A 16,463-nucleotide genomic window follows, 5' to 3' on the forward strand; every position below is an offset into this window, starting at 1 on the left:
ATTTTAGTATGCTATAATTTTTTACTATTCACAACTAGAAAATTAATACTCTTTTTTATAATAAAAATTAATATTTATTATTTATTAACTTAAAAATAACATATAAAAATTGATAAGTTAGGTACTCTTTTTTATAGTAAAAATTAATATTTATATAGGTTGATTTAACATTAATTTAATAGTCCAAATTCGATTTATACATATAACTCAGTTTGCTAGTAAATCAAATTGGACTGAATCAATTTACCATGGACGACCAAATTCTATAATCGAAGCAACCTAATTCGAATGACTAGTTGTCACAAACTATGCATAAATCGAATCATACTCATTCGATTTACTACTATGGACATCATGCATGCATAAATCGAATCAGGCCAATTCGATTTATGCAAAAGACATTTCCATGTAATTCAAAACTTATATAAAAATATAGTTTGGGGGTTTATTTGGGTGAATCATGTAATATTGGGCTAGCTTTGGTTTAATTATGTATTTTGACCTATTTTATATGTATATATATAAGCCCGCCCACGGGCTAATGAACTGAGCTTATCCAAGTTCAACCTTGACTCATTTAATTAATGAACTCAATTCCAAGTTCAAACTCAACTCACCAGATCACGAGTTCAACTTATCAAACTATTAACAAATCGAGTTTGAGCTGACTTGACACACTTCCAACCTTAAACGTGTGTAATAATAAGATGGATTTTCAGTAAACTAACCAAATTTCTTAGGCAGAAAATTTCAAAAAGAGAAAGTTTAGGGAATCAACTAGGATACCAATTAATTCTTTCAATTACAATGTGAATTGCAATAATACAAAAAACCATCTTATAATATTATCCAAACTTAAACCTAATTTAATTTCTCACTATTACTTAAAATAAAAAAAAATCTCACCTCACGTTCCTCTCCCATCCCAACAGCGTCATACTTCATCTTCTCCAGTTAGTTTCGTTGTTGAGAGACATTACCTGTGCATCCAACTGTGGCAATCAATCTTCTGTCGTACGAAAGAGCTGCTGCGCCTAATATTGAAATCAACGTCTACAACACGCACGACGAAAGTTCCTTGGCGGCGTTACTTCGCCACGTGACCTGACACCAACTTCGAATGGACGTCTGTTGGGCTGCGTTTGTTTTTTAGAACAGGATAGGATAAGACACTGATGGACAGAGACACAAAATTTTGTGTTCTTGTATTCTGTTTGGGGATAAATTAGAACAAATGATGAAAATCCAATTATTTTCATTTTTTTCGTTCAAAAAATTTGAGATGAAAAATAATAAAAAAATATAATTATGAAAAATTAACAAGAATAATGAAAGAAAAAATAAAAAATAAGTTGTGTCCCTTGTTAGTGTCTCCGTGTCCTTCCTATTAGGATGGACACAAAATAGACTAATTCAGTGTCTCTGAACACATTGTCTCTGTCCATGTCTTCTCTGCCAAACACGATTTTGTCTCTCTGTGTCCCTGTCTCTGTAAATAAACGCAGCCTCGGTGTCCACCCTGTGCCTGGTGATCAGAATGAGTGATGCTGTAATTGCTGTTTGCCGCCAATTATAAGGTAACGTTGTTTAATTTGTGTCTGTTATTATTTTGTCATTTTTTTGAAAATCAGACAATCCAATTTTGTGGAGGGAAGAAATCGGATGGTGTGATTATTTTCTCTTCCCACAAAGTGTCTATATAGCTGTTCAATGTAATCACCTCCTTATATCACAAGTGCGAGATTTACTTAAACTACTCCCAAATACAAAATAAGGATTAATAATGAAATTAGTCTTTAAAAATAGTTAGTTTTTTAAATTCGTCTCAAAAAAATTTTATTAATTAAATTGATTTTTTCAAGATTACAAATGAATCATTTTGTTATTTTATTAACAGCTTTTGTCAATGATTGATGATATGAAATATTAATTGATAATAATATAATATACATGACATTTAATATGTTTAATTGAACAATGAACAAATATGTTTATGAAATCTATCAATTTAGTCAGTAAATTATATTAGAATTAGAATTTATGTAATTGGAAGTAAAAGGTTATATTGGTTTGTATTTCAATAGTAAATACTTGATTTTTAAAAATTATATATATTTGAATTTTTATTTATTTAATAATTAAAAATAAAATAATTAAAAAAGAGGTAAGTATCCCATATGAGAATTGTTGTAGATAATATGAGGACGAGGAATGTGGCAGTGAAAAGCAAGACCAGATCCAAGGAAGCGCCACACCAATGCAGCGGCGCGATGTCCTTACAGGCGTGGGCAGGATTCTGAGGAGGAATGAGAGGGATGGAAGAGGTTCGCTCGATGAACTCCATAAGGGAACAGAATCCTTGGTCGCTGAGGGCAGGACTGTGGCGGCAGGGTTGGAAGTTGTGTATGGTGAAGGCCAAGTAACCGAACAAGAAGACCAAGAAGGAGATGGGATTGAAACAGGGATGGGTACGAACGAAGGTACAGCGCTGTTCATAGGTAACAATATTCGAAGCCAGGAAGAAGAAATGGTCAAAAATAAAGAAGCTTGGAAATTGGCGGTTGAATCAGGCGCAATACCATATAGTGATGAGGAGGACATTATGGCGATTCTTCAAGAGCAAAATGATGCATTAGCTATGAAACAGAGGCAATTGAAGCTAAAGGAGAAAATTAGAAGAAGTCGGCCAAAAAATTGCAAGCAGGTGTGTAATAATTTTTATAAATGATTCTAAGTTCTTGGAATATTAGGGGTCTGAGAGGAGTTTCAAAAATAAGTATAGATTAGATATGTTGGATTTGATAGAAATAAAAAAAGAGGTGGTGAATAATTTTGATGTAGCAAGAATTTGAGGTAATAATAGTGCTAGTTGGGGGTGTGTTAATTCGATTGGAGCTTCGGGAGGATTACTGTTAATATGGAATGAATCTATTTTTAGATTGATAAATTGTTATAAAGGTGATAGGTGGATATGTGTAGAAGGTGTGATGACCAAAGATAATTTTCACTGTACTATTTGTCTGGTGTATAGTCCGCATGTGAGAGATGAAAATTATTACTATGGGAGGAATTAAGTTATATTACAGGGCTATGTCAAACTCCGTTATGTTATATGGGGGATTTCAATGAAGTTGTACATGTAGCTGAGAGGAAAGGGGCGACTAGTTTGTCAGCATCTGGTGAAGACTTCAGAGCCTGGATAAATGATATGGAGCTGGTAGATTTGGAGCTTAATGATCGCAAGTATACATGGTTAAGAGGCCAGTCCTGTAGTCGTATTGATAGAACTCTGGTGAGTTTGGAATGGCTGGACACATACATGGATACTCGGCTTAGAGGAGGACTGAGAGGATTATCAAATCATTGTCCCTTGATATTAGAAGATAGAAGGTTGGTTCAGGGCCCACGACAGTTTCATAGCCTAGACTCATGGTTCACACACGAAGGATTCCTAAGGATGGTGAAGGAAGAATGGAGGGGATTGGGAGATGCACAGTTCCTAGATAAGCTGAAGGCTCTGTCGAAACCGCTGGGTAGATGGCACAAGCAGCATTTCGGGAATATACCTGAGAAGATAAAAAAGCTTGAGGAGGAGATCAAGAAAGTGGACGACATGGTCAGCAACGGGGTTTATGATGGTACAGTAGAAGCAAGAAGGAAGGCGCTAGTAAGATGTTGTGAGCTATGGTATACGAGACAAGACATACACTGGAAATAAATGTCCAGATCTCGACATGCTAAGGAGATGGACATGAACATAAGATATTTCCACAATATTGCATCAGCAAGAAAAAGAAATAACTGAATTGAGTCCTTATTGATTAATGGGGGGATGATAAGGAATCATGCAAGAATTAAGGTTGCCACCAGAGATTTCTATAGGAAACTTTTCCAACAGGAAGCTTCGCCAAATATCAGCTTTCGAGATGGCCTAGTCAACCGGTTAGAAACGGAAGAAGCCGAAGCGCTAGAGGTGTTACGGTCAGTGGAGGAAGTAAAGGATGCAGTATGGGATTGTGAATCATCTAAGGCGCTGAGACATGATGGATATAACATGAACTTTATAAAGAAGTGTTGGGAGGAGATTAGAGTGGAATTTTCTAAAGCTGTGATGACCTTCTTTGAGACTGCGAGGCTACCAACAGACTCTAATGTCACGTGGGTTGCGTTGGCATCGAAAATTGTAGGTGCGAAGGAGATAAAGGATCTTAGACCAATCAGTATGGTTGGATGCATTTATAAGTTTGATATCAAAAGTGCTGACAAGAAGAATAAGGAGCGTAATGCCAGGATTAGTTGGGGAATCACAGAGTGATTTTGTTAAGGGTAGGAAGATACATGATGGAGCATTAATAGCATATGAAACTGTACAATGGCTAAAACTGAAAAGAAAAGCATCAGCAATCATCAAATTGGATTTTCAAAAGGCATATGACAGGGTCAAGTGGAACTTTGTTGATATTGTGTTGGAAAAGATGGGGTTCAGTACTAGATGGAGGGCATGGGTTGCAGAGTGCATTAGGTCAACATCTATCTCCATAATGGTCAACGGGTCACCGTCGTAACCCTTCAAGATGGAAAGGGGGCTGCGGCAAGGTGATCCCTTGGCACCCTTTCCTTTCGTCCTTGTTGTAGATGTCTTGAACAGGATGATTGGGGAGGCAGTAAGAAATAGGAGAATATCCCCTCTTCTAGTCGAAAGGAATAATATAGAGTTATCGCATCTGCAGTTTGCTAATGACACTATATTGTTCTGTCCACCAGAGGAAGAAACAGTGAGAAATTACAAGAGACTCTTGAGGTGTTTTGAAGTAATGTCCGGATTGAGCATCAACTTTGAAAAGTCTAGTTTGATACCGATAAATTGCAGTCAGGAGTGGGTGGATTGGATGTGCGGGTTATTAGGTTGCCAGGTGGCAACTCTTCCAGTAAAGTATTTGGGCATTAATTTAGGGGCTAACCCACGACTGATAAAAATATGGAAGCCGATAATAGACAAGGTAGAGGAGAAACTTAGTCTGTGGAAAGCAAAGGTCCTCAGTAAAGAAGGGAAGTTAGTCCTCATTAAGTCGGTCATCAATAGCCTACCTGTTTACTATCTGAGTTTGTATAAAATGCTAGTTGCGGTGACTGAAAAATTAATTTCATTGCAACGGAGATTCTTTTGGGGGAAGGATGATGGAAAAGTTGAGTTGGCTCTTGTAAAGTGGGAGTTGATATAGACACCGAAGAAACTAGGAGGGCTAGGTGTCGGAGATGCCATGGTTCGCAACACTGCCTTATTGTTCAAGTGGTGGTGGAGATTTTCTAAGGAAGACTGCCATTATGGAAGAAGATTGTATGCTCGTGTAATAATCTGAACCCGAACCAGTTGTTATCGACCCAAGATTTACCAGCAAAAGGGGCTCTGTGGAAAGATATATACCACATGCAAATAAAAGAGCAAATTGTCAGACAAAAGATTATTGATGGACTTGCTATGGAAGTAGGAGATGGTAGAGCAACCAGATTTTGGGAGGATATACATGGTTACAGACGGGGAAGTTGAAAGACTCCTTTTCCAGGCTTTTCTTGATTTCAAATAACAAAGGATCCGTAATTGGGGATTGTGGGTTTTGGGATGGGATAGAGTGGGTTTGGAACTTCTAATGGAGGAGGGAGCTCCGCCAATGGGAGACTGAAAGTTTGAATCAAATTCTAGATATCTTGCATGCTATGAGATTGATAGCAAATGTACAAGATAGAGTGGTGTGGAAATTTGACAAGGAAGGCACTTATACTATTAACTCATTTGCGCAGGTCTTGCAGGAATATACTTTGAAGGATGATATCCTTAGGTACAAGTACACAAATGGAATTTGGAAAGGCTAGTACCCCCTCGAGTGGAGTTGTTCACTTGGTTTGTGCTAGTAGGTCAAGTTAACACGAAGGATCGTCTGAGTAAATTGGGCATTATTGATCAGAATGATAATATTTATGTGATGTGTAACAAGGACCTTGAGTCTGTGCAACATTTATTTGTTACGTGTGAGTATACTTGGCAGGTATGGTGCGCATGGATTACTCATACGGGTCGGGCGGGGTGCATTCCAGGATCCATCAGAGAACTCTTTAAAAATTGGAGGACGATGCCATTGAGAAAGGAGGAGCGCAAAACATGGCTAGTGGGATTTTTCTCTGTGATATGGAATATCTGGTTGTATAGAAATGAACTTATTTTTCAGAATAAGGCAACGGTTGTGGTGGAATGCATTGCTTGGACGATTAGTACTTCTAAGGAATAGTGTGAAATAAACTCATGTTGTTGATGGCTTTGGCGGAGATAACATAGGAGTTGCTATGTTTATTTTTCTGTTTATTGCTCCACCGAGTGTGTTGAGCTTATTTGACTTTCAAAAAAAATAATAAAGAGAGAGCACTCAAATTAAATCATGTGGGGTGCGCATGACAAAGTGGACTTTCTTTCCTTCATATATAATATCTTATGCATGAGTCATAAAAAACTTAACAAACAGTGTAACATACATGATCTAACAATAACATTCATAACCCACTACAACAATTTCGAATTTAGACATTAAAAACCATTGTCTAAATATATGAAAAAAGAAATTGCCTCTAATCTGCCTAACAGAACAGCACATTTCGGATTTAGACATTAAAAACCATTGTCTAAATATATGAAAAAGGAAATTGCCTCTAATTTGCCTAACACAACAGGACACTTTTGAAGTAGTTATCCATAACATTATTTGTTTTAATCTAGAACATTTTTTTAATATACTACCAGAAACACGGGTGTTACCAATAGGTAGGTACCCACGAACAAACAGTGTCAAAGCTCAATGATCGTGGTAACCAATTGCAACGTATTATATCTTTATGACCAAATTTTGCGAAATTTTTTGACGTTCTTTTTTGTCCGTGGCTAACCAATGATCACCATGACAAAATGGAACGATGTCCACTTCTAATTCTGCGCTTAGTTTGGTGTTTCCCTCAAACCCTTTCAAAATATTTTTATGCAGTTCATATTTTTCTCAAATTTAAACTTTAACCTCAGATAAATATCAGGGTGCAAGTTTTTTTTTTCAATTTTCTGATTGTTGGTTTCTTCTCCTTCTCAGTGCTGCCATTGAAAATTAATAAGGTATGTTAATTATCTAATGTTAGATGCGGTTTATGATTTACAATTTTCACAGTTTCTACTAAAGTTGTTAATTTTTGCTTCTTGATTAAATAGTAATTTCTTAGTGTGGTTATGTTGTTTATTAGCGGTATAAAAATTAGATGCGGACCATGATTTGTAATTTCACTCTTTCTTTCATTTTTACCATGCACATTTTTTCTGTAGATGTTCTTTCTGGCCGAATGGAATTTATTTTTTATTCTTTCCTATTTATTTATGGTGTTTATGTTTGTATTTATTACCCTTTTATTCTTTACTATTTATTCATGGGGAGTTAAATTTTGATTTTGTATGGGATGCATACGTAAGAGTACAGATACAAAAGTCACAACAATCATCATCAAATTATTAGAAGAGAATTCAATGCTACAATAATAATGATCAATGTTATATATGTTAAAATTATAAGAAGAGTACAAAAAGAAACTAATTTTATAAACTACTTATCGACTAAAAAACACTTTTTATATCAGTTATATTTTTTCATATATATGATGGATCATTATTGTATTCTTAAGTATGCATCTCAAACAGAATCAAAATTTAACTCCACCATAAATAAAATAATAAAGAATAAAAGGGTAAGAAATACAAATAATAAAGAACATGCAAAATTTATTTTATTCCAATGACCTACTGCTCAAAAATGAATACATGTTTATAATTAACTTACAGATGGAGTATAAGTTGATTTGAAATTAAATTGAGGAGGAGGGAAGTAATAAGTGAATTTAATAATAATATACATTAAAATTATTATTTTACGGAATGAAATTAAAGTTATGATGCACAATAATGTTAATAAGGTGAATATTTTTTAGATAGGAGAGATAAAAAGGGGTATAGTATCTTTTGGAATTCTCATGTTTATGTTTAACGGAGTAGCTTTAACTAATTTTAAAAACCACTAACTCTGATTAATTGGAATAATAACTAAGTTAATTAGTAAGTATTAATTAAATTCATCTCGATATTGAAGAAAGAAAAAACTTTATATTGTACGTATTTAAATTACGTTTCATAAGCCTTGAGAAACCAATTTATAAACTAATTCGTTGAGTAGCAAAAGTTCAGGGTCAGGTTTTAATTCTGTTTTGAATTTAATCTTTAACTCTTAGTTTTAATGGCTATTTCTATATACAATGATAGTATGTTAGTATAGTTTAACTCCTTATTTGAATTAGGGTGTAAAGTGAATGAGAACTAATTTTTTGTTAGTATATTCTAGTGATTTTTCAATCTTTTATTTGTTTATATGAATCTGATTAATTGTCTTAATTATAAAAATATGACTAATTATGCTTTTTAATCTTGATGTATTTGTTACTATTTAGGTTACACAAAATGACAATCGCACGATCTTGCTGAAAAGATTCAACCTGGATTACTATGAAAGTGTGTGACTTGCTTGAATGCTGTGGAAGCATCAAGTTTGCTACGCTCTTTTGATTTTCCATTCTCCTCGTTGCAACACACACTCGATGTGGCCTTCGACATTTGGTGTAACAAGATTAATGTGCATTCTTGGCTGATAGCACTCAATGTTCACACCAATACCTGTAAAAAGCCCTTCTCATATACATTCTACACTTTTGCCACATCTTTTGCTATGCATTCTAGTATAGAGGTTTGTTATCTTTAATATTCTATTTGCGCTTTGTTATCAAATTTAACATGATGTTACCATTTAATAATTCTCTATAGTTCTTTGGTTTTGGTGGGAAACTTGTAGGAGATATATGCACTTAGCGTGCAGTATCTGCAAAGGCATGGGTTTCCATATTTTACTATTTCTTCTGACTAGGATGCAGATATTATATTAATGGATCTGAAGGTAAATTTAAAAAAAAAATTGTTTGCTAGCACCTGTATATAACACTATAAATTGAATATAAATCATTGCATTTTTTATCTATGTAGACAAGCGTTACAACCAAGCCAGCATGTGAGTTTGAGTGGGCATGTCGAAAATAATTCATCATTATAGAGCAACACATTGCAAAATTTTTTTAAAAGAGAGGATATGTTCGCTCTACAACTGAATCACCAGAAATCCAGGCTGCGATAAAGAATTTTGATCTCAACCAGAAGACATTTTGGAAGGAGGAACATTATCCAACCGAACCAAATATATATTTACCAGTTTCTAAGCAGGAAATCATTGCTTTAGTATGGTTGGACATGAGTGATTTCTTTCAATTATTAATGATGAAACTTTGGATATTTTCTGAATCTGAATCTAAGTTTGACTTGTTAAATATGCTCTATGATTGACTTACTGAATATGCTGTATTGGTATTATGCTTAGTAATGTTTAATTTAGTTAAATGTAGAGACATTTATGAAACTCTTTTTATGTTGTTTGACTTCTTGTATTTCAATTATATGAAATATTTTATCTGTATTATTTTATTTGACTTTTTTTCTAAATTCTTTTTACGCTGTCTATGACTTTGTGTCGCAGGCATTTAGTATACTATGAAGTATAAACGTAATATTTCCGGACAATCAATCCTTGAAGAGCTACGAAGACAAAGTGAAGACATAAACTTGAGTTCGGAAGATGGTTTGGAACAAATAAGTCTCAACGATGGTGGGGATGAATTTTCAGAGACAGAGATGTTAAATCAAAGTAGTGTTGATCTACCAGAACCTGCTGCAGCTAAGAATAAAAGAGATGAAAATGAGCCACTACTTGTGAAGGTCAAAGGTAGGTTTATTCAAACCCTAACTTCTTTTTTCGAGCAACTAGAAAATAGTATTGGTGTCAAATTTTGTTATCTGAATGCTCCTATAAAATAAATACATTTGTTACACTGTAGCTTTTTTTAATATCTTTTTAAGCAAATTAAGAGGTGTTGTCGTCTTGGAGTCTGGAACTGATTTTAGCTGAAATGGTTACCCAATCCCTAATGTTGCTGTTTATGTCTTGATCTATATCTTGAGCAGTAGTGTCTTTTAACACTAAATGATAGATTGTTCTTTTCAGTTTTCATTTTTATTTTTTGGTTTAGTTTTACCGAAATAATAATATGTGACTAAATCTAGATACTTTATTTTTCCAGTCCACTGTCCTGAAATTATGTGCTCTTTTAATTTGCTCCGATTAGTTCACCATAAGTTAAGAGTATTTAGTTTTTTATTAGGTGGCCAGTTTGCCAAATTAGATCCATTTATTTTGCCGACTTATGTGTTCTTATAGTAGATGCTTTTTAATTTCACCAATCTCTAGTGAGTTTATATTCAAAGCCCAAAGGTGGTTGATTTTATTTTTTACAAGTTATACTTGTGCTAGCTGGTTTTTTTTCTCATCTTGTTTTTAAATTTGCATAACTCAGTTTTTGTTCCCTTTAATTTTGGTTCCTTCTCTGTTTGCTCTACACAAAGCATATTTGTGTTTTTCCTGTCTTATCCTGGATTTGTGTTATTATAAATATATTTTAAAATTATTGGATACTATGATATAGTGTTTTTGCTTGTAGTATGTATTCATGTTATACATGATCAGGAAAAAGTCATATGTGGGATAAAAATGTAACTGGTTGTGGTCGAAATTATTGGCCTTGAATTAGTTCTTGTTGTTATACACTTTGCTTTAATAATGTTATTTTTTATCTTGATTAATCATGCACGGACAGACTAGCAATATACATGTTTACTTTGTTGGTAACCTCTTTTAGTGTAACGAAACCTTGAACCATATAATCTAATTTCCCGTTTCATTAAAGCCGCACTTATTTAATTGGTAAGTTCAGGATTCTAGAGACAATTTCTTACCAACCCACCGTGCTTTTATTGTTGAATACTATATTTAGTTTGATACCAATATGTGTATGGAATTTAGATTAGATTCCTATGTAATTTAGATTCATTAGTGATATATATATATGTGTGTGTGTGTGCGCGCGCGCGCGCGCGTGCGTGCATGCGTGCGTGCGTGCGTGCATGTAATTAATTTGATAAATTTAAGTTTGTCATCTATGCTGTTTTGTTTTTCTTTTTTTAACTTTGGTTTAGTTTGACTTGATGTTCTTCCATTAATTTAGACACTTTTACTGGAGAAATCATCACTCGCAAGATGACAACGATTCAATTTTGGGCCTTGAAAAAAAGTGAAAAAGTTATGATGGAGTTGGATGTAGATGGACAAGGTCGAGACAACGGCTCAAACCTGTTTGTAAGATTTCTTGGTTAAGTAGCTCGTCGAATTATATTTTGTCCCATATCAATCAAAAGACGGGATAAGATGCCAGAAGATAACACAAAAAGACAGTGGGAACTTATTAAAGTAAGTTTATTTCACTTTGATGTGCATTTTTATTGATTTCTTGTCTTTTAATAATTGATCTCCTCTATGAAATATTTCAAGAAAAAATTTGAGTTTGATTATGCTGCTGGTCTCAAATGGGCTCTAAGGACCTTAGGTGATAGATGGAAGGTCCATAAGTATAATTTACAAGGAGAATACTTCTTTCCTAACAAAAGAAAGACAAAAATTATGGCTGCGAATTCCTCAGGCATACCGCCTGTTGAATGGACTGCTTTTGTGGATCATTATATAGACCCTAAAACAAGGGTTAATACTTAATCTATGTTTTTTTATTTTTTTATTGAATATTTATTGTGGATATCTGGTAACATTTATTTACTAGTTTCTTGTTCTTGAAAATCATAGAAACAATGTTTGCGAAATGCCAGAAATCGTGAGAAGCTTATATTTTCACATAACGGTGGAAGTAAAAGCAATGCTAGAAGAGCAACTCAGATGGTATTATTTTTTTATTGTTGAGCCTAGTACTGTTATACTATTTCTATAAAATTAGTGGTTTTAATTAAATTTGTGATTACCTTTAATATTCTATTTATTGTATTAGGAGAAAAAATTGGGAAGGCATGTATGTCGAAGCGAGGTTATTGTATCAACTTTGCTAAAGAAAGATGAGAGTTATGTAAGAGGGGAAGGACAACGATTAGCTGTGAGTGTCTGAATTTTTTTTATTCGGCTGTATTTTTTTTGTTTAATTATTTTGTTGGTCCCTATAGTTTCACCAAATTTTTAATTAGGTCTCTATACTTTTTTTCCTTTCAATTGGGTTCTTATACTGCTTTTTAAATTTTGTAATTACGTCATTTTCATGTTAAAAATATTAAAATTAACATAATATTTTTACCAAAATACATGCGGTCAAAGATTTTATTAAGTTCTTAATTATAAATACCTTCAATTTGCGAAGAAATATTCAACTAACTCTAATATTTTTTACACTAGGAAGGACTTAATTACAAAATTAAAGTAGTGTAGGGACCCAATTGAAAGGAAAAAAAGCATAAGGACCTAATTAAAAATTTGGTGAAACTACAGGGACCAATAGAGTAATTCAACCTTTTTTATATGCCTTAATTATGTCAATACTCTACTCCAATGCAATGTGTATTTATTTGTAGGAAAAGATAGCAGATCATTTGCCTAAAGACCAAGAGTGTGCTGCCACTTAAGGTATTCATTCAAAAGTCTTGGCTCATCCAGATGATGCAATTGGAAAAGTTTGTGGTCCTGAGAATGGTAAGCGAGTATGTGATTTTAGCAATGATGCATGTCCCAGTGATTTTGGTAAGTCAAAGCGCATCTTTGGAGGAGCAATATGCGGAGGTTCTAGCAGTGCATCACAACACCATGTTGCAGATTTAGAGAGGCAACTTCAAGAAGGCAAAGATCAAGTGGCAACTCTTCACAGATTTCTACAATAGAAGTACACTGATGAAGTACCTACTTTCTCTGATTCTGTGCCACATATTCAGTCGGATTGATGCATCTCATGTCATGTTTATTTTAATTTAATTTATATCTAGTTTATATTGTTATTAGAGATACTTTTAATTTTTCGTCGTACAGAATTTGAAAACTTGGTTTTGTTATTTCTTTACTATATATATGAACAATGCATATGCTTTACCATTATTACTTAGTTTGCTATTTTTTTGTTTTGATAGTTATTATCGTAGCTTTGATGGTTTTATTATTAGAAAATATTTTTAACATGTTCGTATATATATAGAAATAAATATATGCAATAACAATTTAAAAAAATTTCAATTAGTAATTATGGCTTAGAGTTTTTTTAATTAAAAAAAAATTAGCTACAGATTTATGTGTTGGTAAATAGCCCATTAATATATTGGCCCCGAAAAAAAGCGTGGAAAAAATACCCGGCCTGCCAAATATTTCTTATACATTTTTTTTGCCACAGAAAAAACTATAACTAAATAACCCATCAATATTTAGCCATAGAAAAAATGTGGCAAAAAGCCCAACCCGCCAATATTAGCTACCGAAAAAATTGTGGCAAAATTATACTTGTTGGTTACATTGTTGTCATTTAGCCACGGTTTAGAATGTAGGCAATAATGTAAAAACCGTGGCAAATCATCTGTCTCTATGGGTCACATAATTGTGGCTAACAGTCCGAAAACCTTAGCTAATTGAAAAGGCGTCGCCCTTGTTAGCCACGGATATGTATTCGTTGTTAACGTTTAATTGTCACAGATTTTCTTAATTTTAGCCACGTTTCTATAGTGCATCTAAAAGAATGCTTGACTTTTTATCCTTTAAGAAGCATTGTATTTTATTTAGATATAAGCCACGCTTGTTGTGAAATCCTTAAATAACGGTTTTTAAGTGTTCCTTCTATGACAACATACTATAGCGTTGCCTATTTTAGCTAAGATAACACTGTTAAAATGTTGTCTTTTCTTTCAACATAGGCAACACATAATAAGGTTGCCTTTTCACTTATTACAATAAAAAATTACATACTTTGTCCAAGTTTTAAAAGTCTTAAAGAAGGCCACACATGAATTACATAATAACTTATCAATATACCATGAAGGCTATATAATATGCACAGGTTCCTTAATTAGTTAAAAAAGGTGAGACTTTTTATTTGATCCGATAGAGACTATATCTTCAATTCAATAAAATAATAATGTCCTTCATTTCAATCCTGCCGATGCCTATCTTCACTTCACTAAATCATACTTATATAGAATCAACATAATTCAACAAATGATTCAGCCATAAAATAAAAAATATAAGAATGCACACAAGATCACTAGAACAAAAAACTAGGAACAACTTGATAACTAAGTCATCTAAACAAAAATCATAATCACAAAATTTAAATGATTCAAAAATGAAAAGAAAATGAACAAGAACTCGCCAGTAAGTTGATATCAATGTTCTGAAAACCGATTCGAAGTTCGAACCGGTCAAATCGTGAACCGGCAAAGAAAACAGTTCGGACAGAAGTCATAACCGCCTATTTTAAAAACCGTAAATGAATCACCGAACCGGCCAGGAACCGCCCAGTCGAACCAAACCGGGACCCGGCTGGTTTTCTCCTTTTGAACATAAACGGCGCCGTTTCATTTGCTAAGATAACGCAAGAACCCTAATCCCCTCACTCACGCAGTCACTCACTACCAGAGTACCAGGCAGCAGCATCTCTTCCTTCGAGCTCCTCTCTCACTCCCTCCCTTGCTCCGTCTAACAACCTCCGTGTCACCGCCGCCGTCCGTGCTTCTCCAGCGTCGTCGCAACGCCTCTGTTCAGCCACTTTCTGCCGCGCTTCCGTGTCTGTTTTGTCGAGCTTCCCCTCTGTTTCGCCGTGCTTTTTCTGCCATTTTGCCGTGCTTTCGCCGTGCTCCAGCCATCGCCTTTCGGCCTCTATTCAGCTTTGGTTCCGTTGCGTGGTACAACCTCTGTGCAGACGTCGTTTCGCCACTGCTCAGCCTCCTTTCCGTCGCAGCTCAGCCCTCTGTTCAACCATCTCCATCGAGTTATAAAGTTCTAGCTCCCTCTCCTTCCTCTATTTTTACTTTTTAGTTATTGTTTTAGTTTCTCGTTGTTTTAATTGTTAGGTTGCTGTTCCAGACTTAGAGCTTTTGTTTTTTGTTGGTTTGCTGTTTTGTTAACTTGTTTTGATTATTAACTCGTTTTGTGATGTTCTTGATTTGATTATTAACTGGTTTTGATATGTTATTGATTTTATTAATTTGTTAATTTGATAAATTGTTGTGGTGTTGTTCTTGACCTTGTGATTGTTAGATTGTTGTGTTATTACTTATTATATCAGTGGTAGATTTTGATCTATGTCTGTCAATCTGTAGTACCCCAGAAGCAGAATCTCCCAAAGGTGAATTATTTTTTATTTATTTCTTGGAAAAGATTTAATTTTGTTTACTCCCCATGAATTCTGATAGCCATCAAGAGTGGAAGAAATCTTTTGAGGATGCAGAATGTAGCATCTTTGATGTAATCCACAATGCAATTGATGCGGCTGCTTTAGATTATCCCAAAATATTGAATATATTGTTTTGTATTTGCTCTGTTGCCATTAGTCTGCTCTATTTTTAATTATCCAACACTAACTTGTTTGGAAAATACTGAACAAACTAAGTGATTGCACTGAAGGAATATTTATCAGTTTAGAAGGGGATTTTTTTTGTGATGTTTAGAAGGAGATTGTACACATCATTTTTTATTACTTGATTGTTTCATCATTAGGTGGATAATTTGGTGTTGTGATGAGCGGATAATTTGTATACTTTTTGGCATTGTTTTTAGTATGTTTTTGGTATGATATAGTTAGTTTTTAGTATATTTTTATTAGTTTTTAATTAAAATTCACTTTTCTGTGCTTTACTATGAGTTTGTGTGTTTTTCTGTGATTTCAGGTATTTTCTGGCTGAAATTGAGGGACCTGAGCAAAAATCTGATTCAGAGACCAAAAAGGACTGCAGATGCTGTTGGATTCTGACCTCCCTGCACTCGAAGTGGATTTTCTGGAGCTACAGAAGCCCAATTGGCGCGCTCTCAACGGCGTTGGAAAGTAGACATCCTGGGCTTTCCAGCAATATATGATAGTCCATACTTTGCCCAAGATTTGATGGCCCAAACCGGCGTTCAAAGTCACCTCAAGAAATCCCAGCGTTAAACGCTGGAACTGGCACCCAAATGGGAGTTAAACGCCCAAACTGGCACCAAAGCTGGCGTTTAACTCCAAGAAGAGTCTCTACACGAAATTTGCTTCATTGCTCAGCCCAAGCACACACCAAGTGGGCCCAGAAGTGGATTTTTATGTCATTTACTCATCTCTGTAAACCCTAGGCTACTAGTTCTCTATAAGTAGGACCTTTTACTATTGTAAAAAAAAAGGACTTTGGTAGCTATCTTCGTTTTGTATGCTATCTTAGATCATTGGGAGGCTGGCCATTC

At 34.4% G+C, this 16,463-nt stretch overlaps 1 protein-coding gene across 1 annotated transcript; it reads left to right on the forward strand.

The window, feature by feature from the left end:
* Positions 1 to 3,112: 3,112 nt before the first annotated feature.
* LOC107494948 (uncharacterized) lies at positions 3,113 to 3,718 on the forward strand. Its single transcript, XM_021125907.1, has one exon. It carries the CDS (start codon positions 3,113 to 3,115, stop codon positions 3,716 to 3,718), a length of 606 nt encoding a protein of 201 aa, XP_020981566.1.
* Positions 3,719 to 16,463: the final 12,745 nt, after the last annotated feature.

This window comes from Arachis duranensis, chromosome 6, assembly GCF_000817695.3.
Source record: "Arachis duranensis cultivar V14167 chromosome 6, aradu.V14167.gnm2.J7QH, whole genome shotgun sequence".
In the NCBI taxonomy this organism is placed as follows: domain Eukaryota; kingdom Viridiplantae; phylum Streptophyta; class Magnoliopsida; order Fabales; family Fabaceae; genus Arachis; species Arachis duranensis.